Source organism: Chenopodium album, chromosome 8 (genome assembly GCF_948465745.1).
Source record: "Chenopodium album chromosome 8, dcCheAlbu1.1, whole genome shotgun sequence".
NCBI classification, from domain to species: domain Eukaryota; kingdom Viridiplantae; phylum Streptophyta; class Magnoliopsida; order Caryophyllales; family Amaranthaceae; genus Chenopodium; species Chenopodium album.
This window is the reverse complement of record NC_137841.1, coordinates 2,361,524-2,383,094: the sequence shown is the minus strand read 5'-3', so window position 1 is coordinate 2,383,094 and position 21,571 is coordinate 2,361,524. Positions and strand designations below refer to the sequence as shown.

General features: G+C 34.4%; 2 protein-coding genes and 3 pseudogenes across 3 annotated transcripts; 3 read left to right on the top strand and 2 right to left on the bottom strand.

Annotated features, from left to right (window-relative positions):
- Positions 1-3,371: 3,371 nt before the first annotated feature.
- Positions 3,372-4,440, bottom strand: LOC145555622 (putative xyloglucan endotransglucosylase/hydrolase protein 23 pseudogene; annotated as a pseudogene).
- Positions 4,441-6,628: 2,188 nt separating this feature from the next.
- Positions 6,629-7,669, top strand: LOC145555623 (xyloglucan endotransglucosylase protein 7 pseudogene; annotated as a pseudogene).
- A 2,088-nt stretch (positions 7,670-9,757) lies between these two features.
- LOC145555621 (putative xyloglucan endotransglucosylase/hydrolase protein 23 pseudogene) lies at positions 9,758-10,791 on the top strand (annotated as a pseudogene).
- A 1,005-nt stretch (positions 10,792-11,796) lies between these two features.
- LOC145641557 (putative protein phosphatase 2C 22) lies at positions 11,797-18,008 on the bottom strand. Of its 2 annotated transcripts, none has more exons than XM_081692402.1 (4): positions 17,439-18,008; positions 15,107-15,304; positions 14,469-14,680; positions 11,797-12,779 (listed from the first exon to the last, which is right to left on the bottom strand). In XM_081692402.1, the coding sequence occupies exons 1-4, from the start codon at positions 17,604-17,606 to the stop codon at positions 12,215-12,217; spliced, it is 1,143 nt and encodes a 380-aa protein (XP_081548528.1). In that variant the 5' UTR covers positions 17,607-18,008; the 3' UTR covers positions 11,797-12,214. The 2 variants fall into 2 exon arrangements, with proteins under 2 accessions (XP_081548528.1, XP_081548529.1); XM_081692403.1 differs by having other exon boundaries at positions 15,107-15,301; positions 17,439-18,007.
- Positions 18,009-20,408: 2,400 nt separating this feature from the next.
- On the top strand, positions 20,409-21,246 carry LOC145555620 (protein CHLOROPLAST VESICULATION-like). Its single transcript, XM_081617365.1, has 2 exons — positions 20,409-20,608; positions 20,817-21,246. Exons 1-2 carry the CDS (start codon positions 20,499-20,501, stop codon positions 21,184-21,186), a joined length of 480 nt encoding a protein of 159 aa, XP_081473491.1. The 5' UTR covers positions 20,409-20,498; the 3' UTR covers positions 21,187-21,246.
- The last annotated feature ends 325 nt before the right edge of the window (positions 21,247-21,571 follow it).

The window sequence follows — 21,571 nt, the reverse complement described above, 5'->3', positions numbered from 1 at the left end:
CGCGTCAACTAAATAGAAACAAGAAAGTAGTAATAAGGGATGATATTTTGATGAGTTCTTATCCTCTTAAATTGATCAATATAAACCTAATAATATATTAGAAAATAAAACGATAAATCTGAGTTGGAGAGGAAAGTGAAGTGTGGCAGCTTAGTAGATTGTTAGCTGGAAAAAGTGCAAAAGCATAACGAGTGCATACTAAACTGTTAGCTGGATTTTGGGGCACTAGAAACCTAGGATAAGAGACCACTACATGAATCAAACAGCTTGCAAACTGCAAAGTATCCATCAACAAAAAGTTTTATACCCTTTATTTAACATTTCAATAATTTTGGGCCACCAATAATTTGAGCTTTGAGTAGCTAGCTGGTCTATTTTTATTATTTTTGGGCATATTCTGATTAGACCTCAACTGTTACGGCTTTTTGGTTCGGTATTTACTGGCTAAGCACTTGGGAATAGAGGAGATGATAAGAGAATCTGACCTCAAACCTCTAACACCCTCACTTATTAGAATTCGAACCCCGTACCTCTAGAATATAAGGTAAGAAGCCTACCAAATGAGTCAATACTTTGTTGTTATGTATAGCCGGTCTACTTACACGTGCGTGCTTATAATGATTCCAGATATATGATTGAAGAGGTTTCATCAGTTCAAATAATTGGGGCAACATCGATTTCGAGTATGTATATTCGGGTTTGAATCATGTTAAATCATTGTGCCCAAACACTTTAACTTTTAAATTGGGTCACTTAGATTAGGTCGAATCCAGTCGGATTGGATCAGTTTTAGACACCTGGCCTTTAAATACATGTAATGAGATACTCAAACTTTAAAAAGTTGACTCATGTGGATGGCTTGACTACTCTTCAACCCCTAGCGTGTGTGAACTTTTGAGTAGAAATTTATTTTAGAGTTTGCTTATTTGAATATCTATTATAATAAAAGGTTCCTAACTAAGGGTTGGGAAAATCTTCAAATAAAGTGATGCATTAGCAAATTAAATACAAAAATTTTAGTTATTAATAAGTAATTAAGAATATTTTTGTATTAAGGTAAGTAGATTAAAGAGAAACCAACAGAAACTAATGACTTATTAGATAGATAAATCGAAGAGTACGTCTTGTGCAAAAAAGGGACGACAAAGTTTAAGAAATAGAAATAGAACCCTTGCCTATAATATTGGTGACAAGATTAAGGGACGACAAAGTTTGATTAAGGTGTTTGTGTGCGTTTAATAGGGGTAAGCAGGGTTGATAACTAGGAAATTGAGTTTTAGAAAAAATTTAGAATGTTTTAAAACATGGAGCGACACGATGCTTATAGTCTGGTAACAAAAAATTACAAAGTAAAAACACTAGGTATGTAGGTAGGAACCTTAATTTTGGAATTATCATATTCTTTATCATATTCTTTCAATAGATTGAAAGTAGCATCGTAATTTTGTATGATGCCTAGAGAATTTAAAAAAGATTTGAAAGGAATTTCATAATGAATATACTTGAAACGGGAGCTTGCTACTAGCTATGTACGTTGGATTCAATCACTAGAGCATGCAATAATTGAGTTCTAATCCATGTGTCCCAACACCAACCAACCATCCACTGTCACCACCGGCAACACCACTCACACCACCACCACCACCACCACCCCCACGAAAACCTACCACCACCACCAACCTACACCCCCACGAAAGCCCACCACCAACACCCCCATGAAAACCCACCAACACCCTCACGAAAACCCACCAACACCCCCATGAGAACTCACTACCTCCACAATAACCACCCCACAAAAGCCACCTATACAAAACCCACCAGCCCCTCGAAACCCAGGCCACCAGCCCCGCAAAACCCAGGCCACCAGCCCACGAAATCCAGGCACCACCTCGAAAAAATCCCCCCTCCCACGAAAATCCAAGCTACCATTCTCATGAAATCCCCTTCAAATCTGGTAGAACCATCGCAAAATCACCACCAATTCGAAAAATCCACCATGAATTGAATTTCTTCAAAGTTGAAGAAAGAGAAGGAAGATCTAAACAAGAAGAAAAAAGATAATGAGATTGAAAGAGGAGAGAGAAAAATGGGGTTAGATGAATGCAGATGAAGATGAATGAAGATGTATTTTGTTTACTTGAAATCTGTAATTGAAGATGAAGAGTAGATTATTAATTAGATTTGGTGGTAATTAGTAATTAATTAAATCTTATTATAGTCAGTAAGTTGTATTTTAATTTTTTAAATGAGGGTAAAGTGGTCTTTTCACTAGTTTTTTTTTACTAAAAGAGGAAATAAATTTTTTTGTTACACATAATGTTTAGCAGCCAAAAATAGTAAAAGTTGCGAAAATGATTAAAGGAGGTAGCAATATTCTCTCTTCTTTTCTCTCCACAAACTCATACTTCACTACTTACGGAGTATTATTTTAATAAATTTAACTAATCTTTCTTAACCATTATAAACGTAAAAACGTTTCATTTATTTAAATATGAAGACAGTAGTATAATAGGTACTTGTTACATCATTCTTCATTTCCCGTAAAGTATATAGCTTTACACCTATGCATAATAGATCAAGTGGTTGGAGTTTCTGGCAATCTCCATACATGGTGACATTATCAAATCGTTTTACGGGCTTTGCGTCCAAAATTGTATAAGCCGAAGTCACAATTTTAAAGTGTTATCCTCTTTCAACTCTAATTATTGTCTTTTACAAAACTCCGCAACATAAATCTTATCTAGAGACTAGAGTCTAGACAATTATATGGTACTTATCAATGTATCATACGCTATACAGTACATATTAGTATATTATGATATAAATTTCAATTACGAGTAGCCAATGATATGGTACCAATGTATCACACGCTATACATATTACGATCTCTTATAAATCTATGCGATATAAATCTCATCATGACTTGTGGTAAGATATCATATCATACATTTTACAACCTCTTATAAAACTTCACAACATGATTTGAATCTCATCTAGAAAATGATATTACACACATTAAGAAGTAAAATGTTTATATGTGTGGACTATGGTACGTTGAGGTACAATATGGACAATGTTACTATGTACACATTTATCAGTACCTATTAGGATATTACAACCTACCGCACCACAACAATCGTCAAAATACTGTGAGTCCTACTTTGCCACACACTCATAACACATACAAACATACTCGCAAGTCATAATAATAATAATGATAATGATAGGTACGAGTAATATGGAGTAAAAAGAAATGTCCTTTCATTCTTATTACATTGTGCAATTAGACATCTATGAATTATATTTTTCAAGTTTATATGAAGCGAATCAAAAGTATCTTAAATTGTTTCTCAAGTATTAAGCAAATAGAATTAAGAAATCGCAAAATGAGAATAATATTTGTATATTACTAATAAGAATTTGATTTACACCACATAGATTATACATTAATCAACTACAAAGAATAAAGAATTTAATCCAAATTTTGTTTTTTCGAGTGACTATTTGTATTTAAGATGTAGCAGTGCATTCAGCAGGAAGACCTTCAGGAAATCTTGGAAGATCAGCACAATAATTATAAACCATATAATTCTTCTGGGCCCACCTCATTCTTTCCAAACTAGCTGAATCCAACTCTTGGGTCAACCATTCTGACCCGGATTTGGGCACTGAGCCCGACCCGCAAGAAGATGACCCAGAAGCCCAAACACAAGCATCAGCTTTAAAGTTTCTATATGAAGCAGTAAATGGGGCCTGGGCCCAATCGGTCTTGACCCGCCCACCTTGGGTGGCCCAATCTTCAGCATTCCACAAACTAGAGTAAATCCTCATTGGTTGATTCTTAGGGAATGGGATTCCCTTTGATTCCATATTCTTGTGTTCTCTAATAGGAGTTCCATCAACTAGGAATACTATTCTTTGGGGATTCCAAAGAATTGAGTAAGTGTGGAAATCTTTGGTAGGATCGAACCATAAGTGGAACTGTTTTTCGCGGTTACCTTTCCCTTGTGCAAACACATTGGTATGAAGAGTGTAAGGTTGGCCACTTACGTTACCTAAAAACTCGAAATCTATCTCGTCGTGGGTAGGCCCCATCGACGATAGATAGTAAGCCGTGACAGTACCAGCAGAGTTACCAGGTACGAGTTTTAACTGCATGTCAATCTTACCAAACAAATACTCGTTGGTAGATTGGAAACCCGAACCAGAGGATTTGTCTAGGGAGAGGGTTAGATCATCCCCGTTGTTTAAGATCTTAGCTCGACCGTCACCCCAAGTAATGGCAAAGTCATTGTTGAAATTAGCTCTAGTAGTGGCAATGAGAGTGGCTAGAAGAAAAAAGGCTAAGACAATTGAGTATGATGATGCCATACTATATTATGTTTTTTGTTGTGTATATTTTGTTATGTTTTTGTGTGTGTTGGTTGATGAATTTGAATGATGAATAAAGGGGTTTTATAGTAGAAGTTTATACATGTAACAAGTAAAACTAGGAAGGTTCTTATGAAATGCATATCATACAAAATAAAGTGTTAAGATAGTGAGCTGGAAAAAAGCGTAAAGAGTGAGTTGGTGAAAGGCTGGAATTAGAAAGTGATGTGAGTCCAAAAAGGCCAAATCTAGCAATATTATTATAAGGAAATGAATTGGGTAACGCGGATTTGGGTATCTTATAAAATAAGTCACACCACAAGCAATAATTCGACTTTTTGGCTCTTCCACCGCCATGTTTTTAGTAGAATGTTTGTGGTAGATACATGTCTTATGGAGTAAGAATTACATTTTAAAAGATTGATATAGGAACACCATTATGGATTTGCATATGCAATTACTGATACAATACTTGGGTAGCAAGTGGCAACAACAAGTGTTTGGATTAACATTGTATGTTTAAGCGTTGTAAATACGGAGTGTATTAAATAAGGCCTTGATTCAGTGATTAGTGGTAAAGGTTTGACCTCGTAACTTAAAAGTTGTAGTATGATCAAGTTTTACTAGAGGAAATGTCGGCTCTTCCTTGCCCATCACTTTCAAGTGTCTAACACGTAAATATTAAATCAAACACCGTAAGGTTTGAGCTCTAGTCAGGGCATCCTCCATACTTTAAAATTATTTATACTTTCCCTTCAATATATACTTAATTATGTACTCTTTCTGTAAACCTAGTACACATACCAGTATACCGTACTACAAAGTATTTCAAACTTATAATACATAGTAATACCTACTACCTCCGGTCCAATTTACTCGCAATAAAGGGAGAAATTGCGATTCCCAAGTCAAAATACCCACCACCAACAGCAAAAATCAACTAAAATTAAACTAATAACCCACCACCAATAGCACAACTTGCAGCACCGAAATACCCACCACCACCACCCAGTAGCGTCGAACCACCACCGCACCCATGACTACAACCAACAGTGCACCCACAAAACCACGATCGAACACCGAAACCAACAACCCAGCACACCGACACAACCAACCCACCAAACCCCCCGATCTGAAATCCACCGACTTTAAAACCCACGACGCTGCCGATCTGAAACCACGAGGAAAGAGGAGAGAGAAAACTCAGGACTGTTCTCTTAAGCTTCAGTTTAGTTCAATTTGGTTCAGTTCGGTTCAACTCCAATAAGTTCAGTTCAGTTCAGTTCATTTCATTTCAATTCAATTCCAATAAGTTTAGTTTAGTTCAATTCACTTCAGTCAATCACAACAGGCCCTCATTCTCTTCATTTACCGACGACCCCCACCGTTCTTAACAAAAAAGTAAGGGTATATCGGTCATTTACCACCCAAAAACATTCTAAAAAAAGGAAAGAAACACAATTGTTGGAGTAATGTAAGCCATCCGTTTTAGGAAATTATTGCGAGTAAATTGGACTGGAGATAGTATTTAGAATTATAAAATTTGTTTTTATAGTACTACACTTCAAAATAAAACTATGGTGAAAGTTAGTTGATGAAAAATAATTAAAATAAAATAAAACTAAATGTGTCAATTATTTTAGGACATGTTCGATCTTAACATGTCAATTGTTTAAAATTTGTTAATTATATATTTATCCGATGTTTCAAAAACATTATATGTCTGAGACAAATTTTACAAGATAACAATAATACTATAAACTTCGAGGGAGCCCCCATTCATTTAATTTGATGATAAACAAAATTTATTTATCTAATAACATTTTCATAAATATATTAACAAATTATCCCAATCAGCATGACATTTTTGTTTATCATCGAGATAAACTTGTATTTTCTCTAAACTTTGTATGACAATATTTTTCCTAAAATATTGCAATAGTATAATGAAATCAAGATAATCATCGAGTTCCTTCTCCCATGCATAGATCCGCGTATTCAATTATTTTTGTCAAGAATATAAAAAATATGGTTGGCTTGGTTGCAACCTTATTGACCCCATATTTTTTAGATACGGTTTTCCACTTGCATCTTTGTGCCCCAAAATCCAGCTATCTCTTACCATTTCCCTATCTTTTTCCCCCTTTCCAATCACATTCCAGCTAACAACTTCTACCAGCTCACTCTCCACTCACTCACACTACTTACTTCACTAGAACTTTCCTATCAAACATCCCTATATATAACTCCCTCTTCTCTAACTAAACCACATCAAACATTCAAATATCATAAACATTTATCCCACAAAAAAAATATGGCACCCTCAAAATTTGTTTACATTACACTTTTCTTAGCCACTTTTATTGCCACTTCTAAGGCCAACTTTAACAATGAGTTTACCATTACTTGGGGAGATGGTAGAGGTAAGGTCCTCGGCAACGGGGACGATCTAACCCTCTCCCTAGACAAATCCTCGGGTTCGGGTTTTCAGTCAAAAAACGAGTACCTGTTTGGTAAAATCGATATGCAGTTAAAACTCGTACCTGGTAATTCTGCTGGTACTGTCACGGCTTACTATCTATCGTCGATGGGGCCTACCCACGATGAGATAGATTTCGAGTTTTTAGGTAATGTAAGCGGACAACCTTACACTCTTCATACCAATGTGTTTGCACAAGGTAAGGGTAACCGCGAAAAACAGTTCCACTTATGGTTCGATCCTACCAAAGATTTCCACACTTACTCAATTCTTTGGAATCCCCAAAGAATAGTATTCCTAGTTGATGGAACTCCTATTAGAGAACACAAGAATATGGAATCAAAGGGAATCCCATTCCCTAAGAATCAACCAATGAGGATTTACTCTAGTTTGTGGAATGCTGAAGATTGGGCCACCCAAGGTGGGCGGGTCAAGACCGATTGGGCCCAGGCCCCATTTACTGCTTCATATAGAAACTTTAAAGCTGATGCTTGTGTTTGGGCTTCCGGGTCATCTTCTTGCGGGTCGGGCTCAGTACCCAAATCCGGGTCAGAGTTGTTGACCCAAGAGTTGGATTCAGCTAGTTTGGAAAGAATGAGGTGGGCCCAGAAGAATTATATGGTTTATAATTATTGTGCTGATCTTCCAAGATTTCCTGAAGGTCTTCCTGCTGAATGCACTGCTACATCTTAAATGTGTTTTGTTACACTTGATTAGAATTAAATTCATTATTCTTTGATTCTTTTTAGCTGATTATTGTAACTTTGATTCTTAGTAATATGATTAATGAAATATTCTCAAGTTGAGATGATTTTTCGATTTACGTGTGATAAGGACTACATTTACAGTGCCTTAGTAATTGGGAGAATGAGCAATGACGAATGAGGATTAATAGACTCCTTTCGTCCTATATTTCTTGCATCACTTTCTTATTATACCCGATAATTCCAATTTTAATAAGAATTCAAGTCTTTCTAGTTATTTGCTCTAAACTAAAATTTTAGATGGGCAACTCACTATAACAAAAGGTTAATTGATCTAAACTCCGACTTGACTGTGCAACTTATTTAACGTGTTATAATATAAGGTTATTTGACCTACACCCGGCCTGAATGACTACGTTTTAGTACAGACTTTGATGTCTAATACTTGACTCACTTGAGGTATTATAAAAGTTGAACGTCTTCATTCAAAAGGAAACTTGGTTTGAAGGAAAGCGATTATATATGGAAGAGTATGGAATAATGAAAAATAAATTGATTAAAAGGAAATCTAGGGACAAAGAAACAAAGGAATATCAATGCACGTGGTTTCTGGTATGTGAGAATGTGACCCATATTCTGTTCACTAATCCTTTTTTTTTTTTTTGTCCTTAATTAAGCCAATCTAAAGAATGTTTTAGTGGGTAATATAAAATACGAATATTGTACTATAATGAGATTGATAAATGGGGTATTTATAAGATTATTTGACCTTATAATATTGATTTTGAACACAAACTTATCAAAATCACATGACCCAAATTGATATGAATTGAAACTATGCGAAACCAATTGAAAATAATGTGTAACATAATATTTGACCTATATAAGCTAATTGATAGAAAGTGAATATGAACTGAGCCTAACTCATATCGACTCGAATTTAATTGACTTGGAACATAGTATTTACATTGTAATTGAATATGACACGGTCCAAAAACACATTTTTTGAAGATACAAATAAGGAAATTCTTTGTCTCTAATAGTTTGAGTCGTTAACGACTTTAATATATTCGTTAGTATAAAATTATGTTTAGATGGTATTACCATGAAGTACCAAAATACTTCTTTATTAATACCAGGAATCGCAAACTTTATTTGTTGGTATCAAGAGAATTCTTTATTGGTATTGAGATAATAAGGGTAAAGATCAAATGCAGTCCCTCAACAATTGTATTTGAGCACCTTTAGAGTTTTAGTCCCTCTGAATTTTTTTGTGCACTTTTAGTCCCTTAGCCACCTTATTTGGTGTTTGTAAACCCAAAGTTGATGGACCTAACCTAGTCAACAAAAGTTGAGGGACCATGACTCATTTTTTTTTTTTTTTTTTCCTTCAGAATATTATTTTAAATTCCCAAAACACCCCATTAATCATTGATTAGAATTTACTTTAAGAAAGTATTCATACTTTTTCCTTAATAAAAATAGTTATTTAATCATTAATTAGAATTCACATCAATGTAGTGTGTATATTTATTAATTTTTTAAATTTTTTTTATTTTTATAAAATATTTAATTACATTGAACGTTGATATTAATTTTTAAAAATTATCGTGCGTGGCACGAGACCTAAACTAGGGTTATTAAATATTTCGCATCACCTAAGTATAAGATTGAGGGCTTGTTCTCATTTACAGAACTGAACTGAACTGAATATTTTATAAGAAAAGGAACTGCACTGAGCTGAGCTGAGCTGAAAATAGTTAGATCCTATATTGCTTTCTCATTTTGGTTTAATTAATACATTTTGACATTCATACTCGCAAATACATAAAATCAACTACTATCATTCTCAATATTATTTTACTTATACTTTTTTTATTTATTTAATGTAAAAAGCATTGAAATACCATGACGGTGAGCCAATAGTAAACTACTCATAGTAATGATGAAATCCATAATCATTGTCTAAAAGGTTATACTTCTTTTTTGCATAATCCCGCGTCAAAAAAGAACGATTAATATAAAAAAAAAAAAAATTCACAAGTGTTTTATATTTACACCTTAAAATATGAATTAAACACGGTTTTTATGTTCATGTCATTTTCTATTGTCATCCACCAAATAAATCCAGCTATTCCACCTACTATGCAAGAACCTTCCTAGCATTCATTCACTTCCTATATATAATCTCACTTCAAATTTAGAAAATATCAACCAACTCAAAAAAACATTACTAAGACACAAACACAAACACAAAATATGGCATCATCTACTCTTGTTTTAGCCACTCTTTTTCTAGCCACTTTTATTGCCACTTCTAGAGCCAACTTCAACAATGACTTTACCATTACTTGGGGAGATGGTAGAGGTAAGATCCTCGGCGATGGGGATGACCTTACCCTCTCCCTAGACAAATCCTCGGGTTCGGGTTTTCAGTCTAAAAATGAGTACCTATTTGGTAAAATTGATATGCAGTTGAAACTCGTCCCTGGTAACTCTGCTGGTACTGTCACTGCTTACTATCTTTCGTCGATGGGAACTACCCACGACGAGATAGATTTTGAGTTTTTGGGAAACATTAGTGGAGAGCCTTACACTCTCCATACCAATGTGTTTGCACAAGGGAAAGGTAACCGCGAAAAACAGTTCCACTTATGGTTCGATCCTACTAAGGATTTCCACACGTACTCGATCCTATGGAACCCTCAGAGGATTGTTTTCTCAGTTGATGGGATTCCTATTAGAGAACACAAGAACATGGAATCACAAGGAATCCCATTTCCTAAGAATCAACCAATGAGGATTTACTCTAGCTTGTGGAATGCTGATGATTGGGCTACACAAGGCGGTCGAGTCAAGACTGATTGGACTCAAGCCCCGTTTACTGCATCATACAGGAAGTTCAATGCTGATGCTTGTATTTGGGTATCTGGTTCATCTTCGTGTGGGTCGGGTTCTTCGCCCTCATCGAGTTCGGATTGGCTGACTGAAGAGCTGGATTCAGCAAGCATGGAAAGGATGAAATGGGTGCAGAAGAATTATATGGTTTACAATTATTGTGCTGATGTTCAGAGGTTTCCTGAAGGTCTTCCTACTGAATGCACTGCTTCATCCTAAATGCATTTACACTAAACAAAAAAAAAAGAGGGGTTATTTTGTTATTAAATTCTTTATTCTTGATTCTTTGTAGCAAATTAATGTACAATCAAAAGTTCATATTGTAGAATTGATTTTCAATTTGTGTACTTTTTCTTCTGAAAGTGTCAACAATTAAGTCAGAAATTCCACCATTTACAACATCACTAGTAACTATATAAGAAACACTATCAAAGTGAAATTTTAATAACCTCTGTTTAATTGTTCAACAACTGAACACCTTATTTCCCCTCATGTCCTGAAAAATAAAGTTCATATAAAGTTTAGATAAAGATTAATAAGTTTAGATTAGTTTAGAAAATTTTAGGTAAGTTATAATAATGATCAATACAGGTATCCTAAATTTAACATACAACGAAATAAGATCAAATTTATTTAAATATGTTATAAGTGAAAACTATGTGAATAAAGCTTGAATTACATTTTAGCTCATATTTAATATATTATTAAACTAATCTAAAAATAATTGTCACATTATCTCATCGTATGTCTTATTAGACAAGTATTTCCTTGAAAGTAAATAGATAAAGGGTTGGGCTATGTCCCAAAAAACTGTAGTATAAAGATTCAATTTAGGTCGGGTCAACTCACAAAATAGCTCAACAAATTGGGCTGTGCATCACCATACTAAGTAAATCTGGCTAGTAATTTAGACGCTGGGGAAGCCTAACTTATCCACAAATGTTGCCAATACAAATGGTAAGATCAATTGGGTACTGACTACTGAACACTGAACGAACCCGGAAAACAAAATTAGCAATGAAGCTCGTCGCATCATCAATACAACAGCATAGTGTACAATGACATTCATCGCCTCTCTTCGATACAAAAGAGATGCTTGGTCACTCGGTAAACACTAGCATATATACATCGTACATGGTAGTATATACATAGTGAGGATGAACTAGCATCTTTCCCTGGTTGATATGCTACGAGTTTATTTTGTGTTCTTAAAAGCAGCATTTAATTTTCTTCCAAAAGAAAAACCAATACCAAACAGCATTTTATATAAGCATAAAATAAATTCATAGAACTGTAACATGCTTATTATTGCGAAACAAACATATATTATATCAGCAAAAATAACGAGCTTAACAAATGTTTGTATAAGCAACAAAACCATAGAGGTATTTGTACCACAATTTGTAGTACGAGGAAAATCTCGTATTAAGAATCATGAAGGAGCTCAAAGAATATGGCTCCATCCCCCCTACAAGTCGTGTTCGGTGAATTATGAAGCATAAAGCATCCTTCAAATAGCAAACCAACATTGCCAAACTACTAACTACAAAAATTTAACCTTACAACGAGGTGAGATACTAAGCCTAAACTATAAATCAGCCATAAAACTAAAGTAGAACAGGAATGAAAATGTCAACTTACTGCCGCATATGGTACAGTTGGACAATCACCTCGATGACTTCTCCGATCTCAACAGGACTAACTACGAAGCTACGATAATATGAATCTGAAAGGAACTAACTATTCGTCGTCACCATCTTAGCTAAATTTCCAAACCATCCAAAAAGCTCTGCAACTCTCGCAGCCCTTCAGCGGAAATGCTCCTTTGGACCCTAGGCCTTGGAGCAATCAAGTTCGGGGGCGGCTCAGGCCGAAAACAAACTACAACAACAGAAAGATTATCCCCACTTTTCCTCTTCAAAGCCTCATCAACAAGATCCTTGCTGCACATCACAGGGTCATTGTGCTCTTGAAGTCTTCGCCGCGCAAAATCAATAGCATTCTGGCTTCTAAAAACATCCCACAATCCATCACATCCTATGATAAGGAACTCATCCTCTTGAGTCAACTCAATTGTCATAAGCTCAGGCTCAGCAGTTAAGGGTCCACCATCACCACCCTTTAATCCTTCCATATGCCAGTCTCCGAGAGCACGGGCAACATTGAGTTGGCCGTTCAGGTAGCCATCATCAACATAGCCTCCACATGCTTCAATTCGCTTCAGCTCCCGAGAGCAGTGCGGTTTATGATCCCTTGACATTTCAACTGCTTTGCCCCTCCGGCATAATACAGCTCGACAATCACCAGCATTAGCCACAACCAACGACCTGTGGTAAATCAAAAAATGTGTTCCACATTTACACATCTCATATATAAAAAAAAATACCAAATATACTCCAAAAAATGCAAAGATATAATTTTGAACTTAAAGTCACTTAGATAAGGCTTTTGTCAGAACAAAAGAGCTACCAACATTTAAAACCCCCTCAATAGTAATACTCCCTCCATCCTAAAATATCTTCGCATTTTAGCTATTTGCGATGTCCCAAGATAAACTTCACCATAATTTCTGGGTTATAAGTGACAACTGAAATATTATTCTATAACCTCCTCTCTCCAACTTATCAGCCCTTTCACTCTCCATCCCAACATTACACTTATTACTTTGGTATCTATCCAATTCCCTTTTCAGTATTACTCTATATCGTCATGCCAAACTAAGGGTAACTTTCAACAAGATCCTTTTATTCTTCTTAGAATCTAAAAACCAACTCGAATATCATGGGCTTTTGAGTCTCCAATTAGCCAACTGGGTAAAAAGGAGGACCCTCATTTTTAAAAAATGGCAACATAAGAGAATTCTTTGCCAATAACTACTCTAGTCATTAATGACAATAACGGGTGTTTAATGGTACTTTTTAACCTTGTGTTTGTAAATTAGTTTACCAACATGAAGTCTAAAAATACCATCTTGTTGGTACCTTTAAGCCTCATGTCGTAATATTTTTACCAACATGAGGTCTACTCTAAAAGTACTAATATGCACTTGTTATTGTCATTAATGACAAGAGCAGTTATTGATTTAAAAACCCTCAACAACATAAACACGTTTCATGCAACTAATTCCAAATGAGTTATGAGCTCATAACAAGACAGATTTAGTATTTTGTTGCTCATCAGCTACAATTGCTAAACCTTTTTTTTTCATTCTGATTACTAGGCTCATTTTTATGGAATATTTTTGAACCCTAAATGGAAGGGGCTGTAAATTACCTTCCATCACTACCAACTGTAATCTCTCTCCTCGTATCAGATGAAAAGAAGACATTAAAATCTTAAAGCCCAAATTAAAGATCCAATAAGTTGTTCTCAACCTTAAGTATTATCCTGATAGTCCTAATACTTTACATCTCAAATCCAATCCAATCCTATCATATAAACAACTCCATTGATTTTCTCTCCAACAACTCATTGACAACATTTTAAACTACCTTCTACCCAACCCAAATAAAATACTTTGATGACAGGAATTAAGGCTCTTAAAATATTCATATTACTCCAAACATTTAGTGATATAAATATTTCCTATAAAAGGCTAGCATAGAATATAGATTACATGAAACAAAACCAAAACAATAAAGAAAATGGGTCCACATATCACTCAGAGTTGCATACAATACCCTCAGGCTACTGTATTATCTTTAAATACCTAAGTAAACACTCAAGGCCAGGTAATATAACTGCAGCCAAAGTTGCCATATAAAGGAGTGCTGTGACAGGCAAACAAGGGTTGCCTACATACACAACTTGCTCACCAGTATAAAAAGGCAGATAGAAACTCAAACACAGTTAACAATCCAGTAGGCAGTAGCCTACTAACATCACATCCATAAACAGCAAAAGAAGGACAATCAGAATGCCAGATGAAAAATAGAAAATTTTCAGCCAGTGGTAAGCCAAATATATGCTGACAGAGGATATAATTACTGAGTAGTGAAACAAATAGAAAGACCAACCTGCCAACAACAAGAGCTGCCAATGCAGTTGTACCAGAGGCAAGCCCTGAATCCAATGTGCATGCTTCAGCAAAGGCATTGTCAGTCTGCAAAAATGCTGAGCTGATGACCCTTTCCATTTCACCGGGAAATTCTGTGTCCTCAAAAATGAACCGAGGCAGATGACAACAGGCAAAATCAGCAGCATGCTTGCCCCCATGACCATCAAAAACCTGTATGTTGAGATTTAGTTAAAAAAAAAAACATCATTAAAAATTAAAAAAATAAAAATAAATAAATAAATAAAGCCATCAAGCCATACCACTCCAAACTTATAAGTAACACCAGTACACACAATAAATAAATAATTAAATAAAATAAAAACTCACAGCCCACTCCAAACTTATAAGTAGCACCAGTACACACGATAAATAAATAATTAAATAAAATAAAAACTCACAGCTCTGCATCCTGCTACAAGATAGTCTACAACGGAAAAAGTGGACGTATAGGATAATTACAATATAAACTATAGCATTGTCCTACAAACAATGGACATCTAGGATCAACTTTCCTGCACCACAGAATCTAGGTTTGGAGGAAGGAAATACATCACATGTAATTCAAACACAAAAGAAGACAAGTAGTTGGATATGTACCCCATAAAAGGCATTTGGTCCTTCTCCAGTATGCTGTAGCTCATAATGAAGCATAAAATCATCAAGACATACATACACATCCTCCATGTTTGAACGAAATCCAATATCTGTCCATGCTCCAGAACGAACAATGGGGAGGAACTCAGACTCACAATCACCAATCAAGGGCTCAACAGGAATGTCTGGCATTTTCACCTGCTAAATTTCTAATTAGAAACTTTCAACCACATAGAATAATACGCAAAAGAAAAATACAATCTTGAGAAAAATCAAAGAAACAAAATTAAACATGACAGAATAATTGAAAAAGTTTGCCTGCTTCAGCACCACCCGTCCACCCAAAAAAAAAAGCGGAAATTAAAATTTTGTATTCGTTGTGCATTATTGCCTAACAAAACATAAAGGTAGGGAAAATCAATCTGACAGAACCCATTGTGATTGAAATGAGTCAAGTGCAAAAACCTATAACACCTAAAGAGACCATACAACATAAACAAATAGCCAAGAGCATGAGCTACTTATGACACCAAAAGAGAGTGTATACCATATAAAAATAATAAGTAGAAATGAGCATAGGCACCAAAATTGCTCCTGTCTCACCTATTCTTAAGAGCTCAACATTCAATAGCAAAATACCCACATAAAACAATACCTACAGTCAAATTGGAACCAATAAAACATAGAAGAATTCCATATATTTCTACCTTAAAAATTTATCCAAGGATTATGAGCATATTTTTTTTGCTCCAAAACTATTCCATCAATCTTATGATCCAAAAAGGCCAGAGCATCAATCCCTCATCCTATGATCAACAGCCCATAGTCACAGAAAAATAAGTGCCTGAAAATACGAACTAAATTACCTAAACACTAACAGACCGTCCAATTGATGCATTCTGCCCTGTTTACATAATTTCTTAGTACTCATTATTTTTATATATTTGGCAAAGAGTACGCAATAGCGTGGTCCAACATACATATGCTTAATGTGTACGACTAACATTAGGCCTTAGATTGGCAGTGTGACAAAGAACCAAGCCCTGAGCCTTGACATGCACAGCCTGTTGTAATCCAACATAACATATGCACATCTAGGCAGCAAGTCTACATAATAGCTTCAACTCCCCTTTAAAATGACTTCCTCAAAACGTAACTCAGCCAATAAGCCTAAAAACTGAAATGATGACACCAAAAAAATTACTCACAGGCTAACACCAGTAATGTATAGCCTATGAGATACCCTTATATTCATTGATCTTGTACCCTAATTTCCAAAAACGAGGGATTAATAACAGCAGTCTAAAAATCATGATGAGCCCAACAGAGGATTACAAAACAGGTAAACTAAACTTGCTGTGCACAGAAGACTAGCATATGGCATCAATCTAATACTGAAACAACTAATTTATTTTATTCCCATGGCTAGACTAAAGCTGCAACACCGAGATCCGTGGAATCAAAAATGATTTGAAATAAAAAGACACTTGAAACCCTAGAACCGTGGAACCAGTTGTTTAACTAAATGAACACAAACAGGCAGCCAGAACCCAATATTTAAGAGTCAAGTTTCATGCTGGAGCTAGTCTAAGAACCACATGCTACAGGGGAAAGAAGTTGACAAGAATATGCCCAGTGTAATGCACAAAAACAGTCATTCAATTTCAGTTCGATTATCATAAATAACTCTTCCAATTAATGCATTATAAGACTTGTATTGGATAAAATCTGCATTGGGTGTTCTCACTAAATGTCTACATAAATCCAAACACTATGTAGAGAGATAGGAAGTAGTTCATTTATGAATCAATTCCACAATCATTAACTTGTCGAATCCCAAATTATGAATTACAGTCTCTACTATAATGCTTAACTTGCATCAACCAAACCAATCCAACCTAACATGAGATCCAAAATCGTCCCTTCTTTTCAAATACTACAACCCATCCCCTACATGATCACTCTTAAATTTCATGTTACTCAAATCTAAAGAGGCAACAAGCCAATTACTCTCAAATTCCCAAAATACTTGAATTTAAAGAAGCAACAAGCCAATTACTCTAAAAAACCCATTTAACTTGCATCTAAAGAAGCAACAAGCCAAATTATTCGACTTTTCGCTTGCATCAAGTAAGATTAGTCCACAATTCTCCTACTATATTCAATTTTCAGCATACAACAATATTGTACAAACATAATTTCATCAAATCAGTCAAAAATAAAATCTAACAAATCTTGAATAAAAACCTAATAACCAAAACTTAAATTTCATAATACATAACATAAAGCTAAATCATCTAAAGAATACTAAAATTCCCTAAATTGATAAGCTTACAAGAGAAGGGTGTCGCAAAAGCGTCTTCTTTCGCAACGCCGAAGATCGAGTACCACTGAAGCATTGCCGATACGCAGCTGCAAGAGGCTTCGGCGGCAAACCCTCGCTTGAGCTGCCATTTTCACCACAACCATTAACCTTGTTAAATTCCTCCATTTGACATACCATCACACATTCTCCAATTTTCTCTAAAACGAAATCAACAACAAACCCTAACCCTAGCTTCTTCAATCCCCAATTATATAACTTCTCCTTCAATTAAAACTCAAATTCAATTCAATTCAACACTCAAAGATCACGCCTTTCTCAAATTCTTGGAACAATTTATGAGGGTAATGCTTCAATTTTGCTTGATCTAAACCCTAATTTTACAAGACGTTGTAAAAATCAGATGGAAACCCTAAATGTGAAATTTTGGCAAATAAATCAAATTAAAGTAAATAGCATAATTCGGGGGAGATTGAATTGAAATGGGATTGGATTAAATTTATGGTATGATTCTGTGAACGAAATCAAAGATTTGAAATTTTAGGGAAGTTTTGGGGAATACGTGTCGAACGGTGTTAAATTCGTGTAAAGGGTTTTAAGGGTGAGGATTTTTTGGGGTTTTTTTAATTGAAAAAGATAAGGTTAATCTCAATACAAAATCTATGAAAAATTGTCGGTTTATCCATGCAATCATAGATGCATTGTCATTAATTTACTTACGTTTTAAGTATGATGATCCAAAAAATCTAGATCATTAATCATGAACTTTGTACATGGAGTATATGAGTTTAAGAGAAATTTAGTTTATAATATTTCGTACGGTATTTTATAGATTGTATATGTGGATGGATACAATGTATGAGTTTTGAAATATGATAAATACTAAAATACCTTATATAGATGTATTCATAGTTTAGGAGTTAAACACAAACCCTTAATTTATTTTCAATAGTTAATTTATTTCATCTCTTTTCTGATTATGATTTAAGAGGTTTAAAATACAATATATTTTCTTTCAAAGTAATTGGTCATAATACTTTGTATTAGTTACTATCTATATAAAATTAATAGAAAATGATCACGTACTCAACATAAGTCTTTGAGAAATGACATCATGTGAAGTTTTACCTTATTATTTGATAGATGTTATAGGGTATTTTTTTTTTTTTTTAACATATAAATTGTAAAACACGATCCAAGTTAATTTTTACATCAAAAGAGCCACAAGGGCGGATGATGAAAAAAATGAATAATTAGTTGTTAGAACAATAAGGAATGAATATGTGTATATTTAAGATTGTTAACCGCTAATTGCAATCCATTTCAAAATTTACCAAGGTTGAATGTATATATAATTAAGTACTCAACCTTTCTCATTTTGTTATCCTTGTCATTTTGTCAATACTACTCCGTATAATCGTATATATCTTTAATTCAATATTTCTTATACAAGTCATCAAATTCAAGCCAATCAAATTTGAAGGTTTAGGGTGCATTCTATTCACCTGATTTTACTTATCTAAACTTATCTTAATTTATCTGAACTTATTAACTCCTATTGGAGTTTATTTTACTTATAAATTAAACTTGGGTAGCCATGATTAACCCTTAATACAACTTATTTGAACTTATTTTCCCTGAACTTATCTTATCTTAATTTATCTGAACTTATTAACCATTATCTAAACTTATTAACCATTATCTGAACATCTAAACTTATTAACCTTGAAATAAGTGGAAATAAGGCGAACAGAACAGGACCTTAGTCAAGACTCCTTTGGTCATGTTGATGTACATCTAGTGGCTGATGATTTATATTATGGTACATAACATTCAGAATATGTTGATGAATGAATTATATAAATAAATTTATGAAGACATAATTTAATTTCACTTTTTTTTTTTTTTGGACAACCAACCAAAACATCAAAATTCAAATTAATCCAAAGATTCATTAAGAGAACATTGAATCTTAATTTTTAAGCCCTTTAATTTAATATCAACTATTCTATCATACAAAACTAAACCTTATGAACCTTCCATTTTTCTTTACAATGACAAAGACATGCCCAAATATCGTGGAGGTTTAAAGCATTATTCACACTATTGCATATATTATACGCAATCCAAGTTCATTACGTTTTCATCAAACAAAGGAAATAAAGTTCATTACGTTACACCTTTATGTTAGAATTAGACCTTTATAACAAAGGACAAAGCAACCCTCTATTTCGGAAGCAGTTGATTGACGGTAAACTAACTAATAAAGAAGAAAAATTGAAACTTCTTCTAGAAAAGTAATCAAGTTAATTGCATTTGCATCTTCCTTTGTTAATTGGCTCAATAAGCAAGTATAAACCAAGAAGATGGGTGTTTAATGCAAAGAAGTTCCAAAATTGTTGGGCCACCTTTGGGAATTGACCACTACACAAGTTTTGTCATTGAATTTTAGTTAAAGAATATGCTCAACATGAGCCCTTTGATTTACCGTACAGTGAATCCAAACGACCGTAACTAGCCCAGGAATGTTAATGAGTCGAGACAATTAGACTAACTGACTAAGGTTGAGATGGTTTGGCCTCTCATAACACTTCATTTAAATTCGAGCGGAGTCTCAAATTTTTTAAAGCTAAAATTCTCATGTCTAACACATTTAAAAGCTTGAATTATAATCACTGTACTTTAAAGGTTGTAATTACTTCTTTAGTTTTTTTAAAAAACTGTCATTTTAATAGCTGTTAAATTTTAAGAGGGTAAATTAAACTATATAATAATAATATATCATGCCGTGCTTTTTTCATATTAAGAAGTACTGAGGCAGGACTTGACCCGTTTTCATATTTAGTTTGGACCATTGGGTCTTCTCTCTTTTTGTAGTATTTTATTAAATATTTAATGAAGCCCAAAATTATTGGATCACTCATAAACATCCTCTTGCTTGTAAGTACTATACTTCCAAATAGAAGTACAACCACATTCCTTGCAGTACCTTTCACTTTCCTATAAATACAACAAAGTTCGTACATAGTTGATCAAAACTTCAAAGGCTTACAAAATTGAGAGAAAAGTAAGATGAATTTATCAACGTATTGCTGCCACAATCCATTGCCTCCAAAATCACCCCTTGATCGTACTTCTTCATCATCTTCGCCTTCAAAGAAATATTTCTCATATGCTTCAAGGTAACTATATCAATTTTGAATCGTTTTATTGCTAAGTTTAGCCTAAAACCCGAGTTTCGCCTAGACATATAGCCGATATAGGATTTGAAACTCGGGTTTTGGGCTACGTTTATTGTTAAACCCCAAGAAATAATATTGATTAGCAAGGGTGGACCATTGGGTCACTCTCATTATTAAGATTTATTGTATTGATTGATTTTTTGATTAGGAAAGGTAATGAGAATAAGTCATCATGGAGGAGCCAAAAGTTGATGGCAATTGCAACAACCATAGTAATTGGTCTAGAAGTAGGAGATATTTTAAGCAACGACAACGGAAATTATTCGATGGCTAGTGAACTTGAAATCGAATCTCGTTTACTCGTATCAAATACCGATAAGAAAAGAGGTGTTACAAAATGGAGTGACAAAAGAATGTGCCCACCATGGAACATTAATTCATTGGAAACTATTGTACCTGAAAATTTACCTAGGCCATCTTTCCATAGAAAATGGGAGGGAGTTTCTTTATCTCCTAAATCTGCTCCTTCAGTTAAACTTTTTATTATTAAGCCAAGGAAAAATTGTTTTTCATTGTGAAAATAGAACATGTACTATACATTCTCTCTTGTACATATATATGCAACAAAATTTATGCTAGTTTGGCTTATAACGTCTTTACATGTACTCGTATATATATATATTCTTTTGGATGAATTCATGAATGTAACTATCTCAATTCACGAATTTCTATCGGATTTCAGTGTTGACACATTGCTAGCATGTGTAACTTTTAGTCTGTCGTGCACATAGAGATGGAAACGATTGGTTTAAGCACTCCATGAAAATGGTCCGACTTGACACGAGCCTGTTATAAGTCCGGCTTAACATGATAGGCTAACTAGTGGGCCATGGGCCGTGCGTGTTGAAAACTGGCATGAACTCAACACGAGCACGTTGACCCAATATGCAGTTTTGCCCGCTT

Bases quoted from the DNA above. Each gene is read 5' to 3' on its own strand.
- LOC145641557 (XM_081692402.1), bottom strand. From the start codon at position 17,606: ATGGTATGTCAAATGGAGGAATTTAACAAGGTTAATGGTTGTGGTGAA. The intron at 14,681-15,106 runs GTACATATCCAA...CTCAACATACAG, and splicing joins GACCAAATGCCTTTTATGGG to GTTTTTGATGGTCATGGGGG. The intron at 12,780-14,468 runs GTTGGTCTTTCT...GATTTACCACAG, and splicing joins GCAGCTCTTGTTGTTGGCAG to GTCGTTGGTTGTGGCTAATG.
- LOC145555620 (XM_081617365.1), top strand. From the start codon at position 20,499: ATGAATTTATCAACGTATTGCTGCCACAATCCATTGCCTCCAAAATCA. The intron at 20,609-20,816 runs GTAACTATATCA...TTTTTTGATTAG, and splicing joins TATTTCTCATATGCTTCAAG to GAAAGGTAATGAGAATAAGT.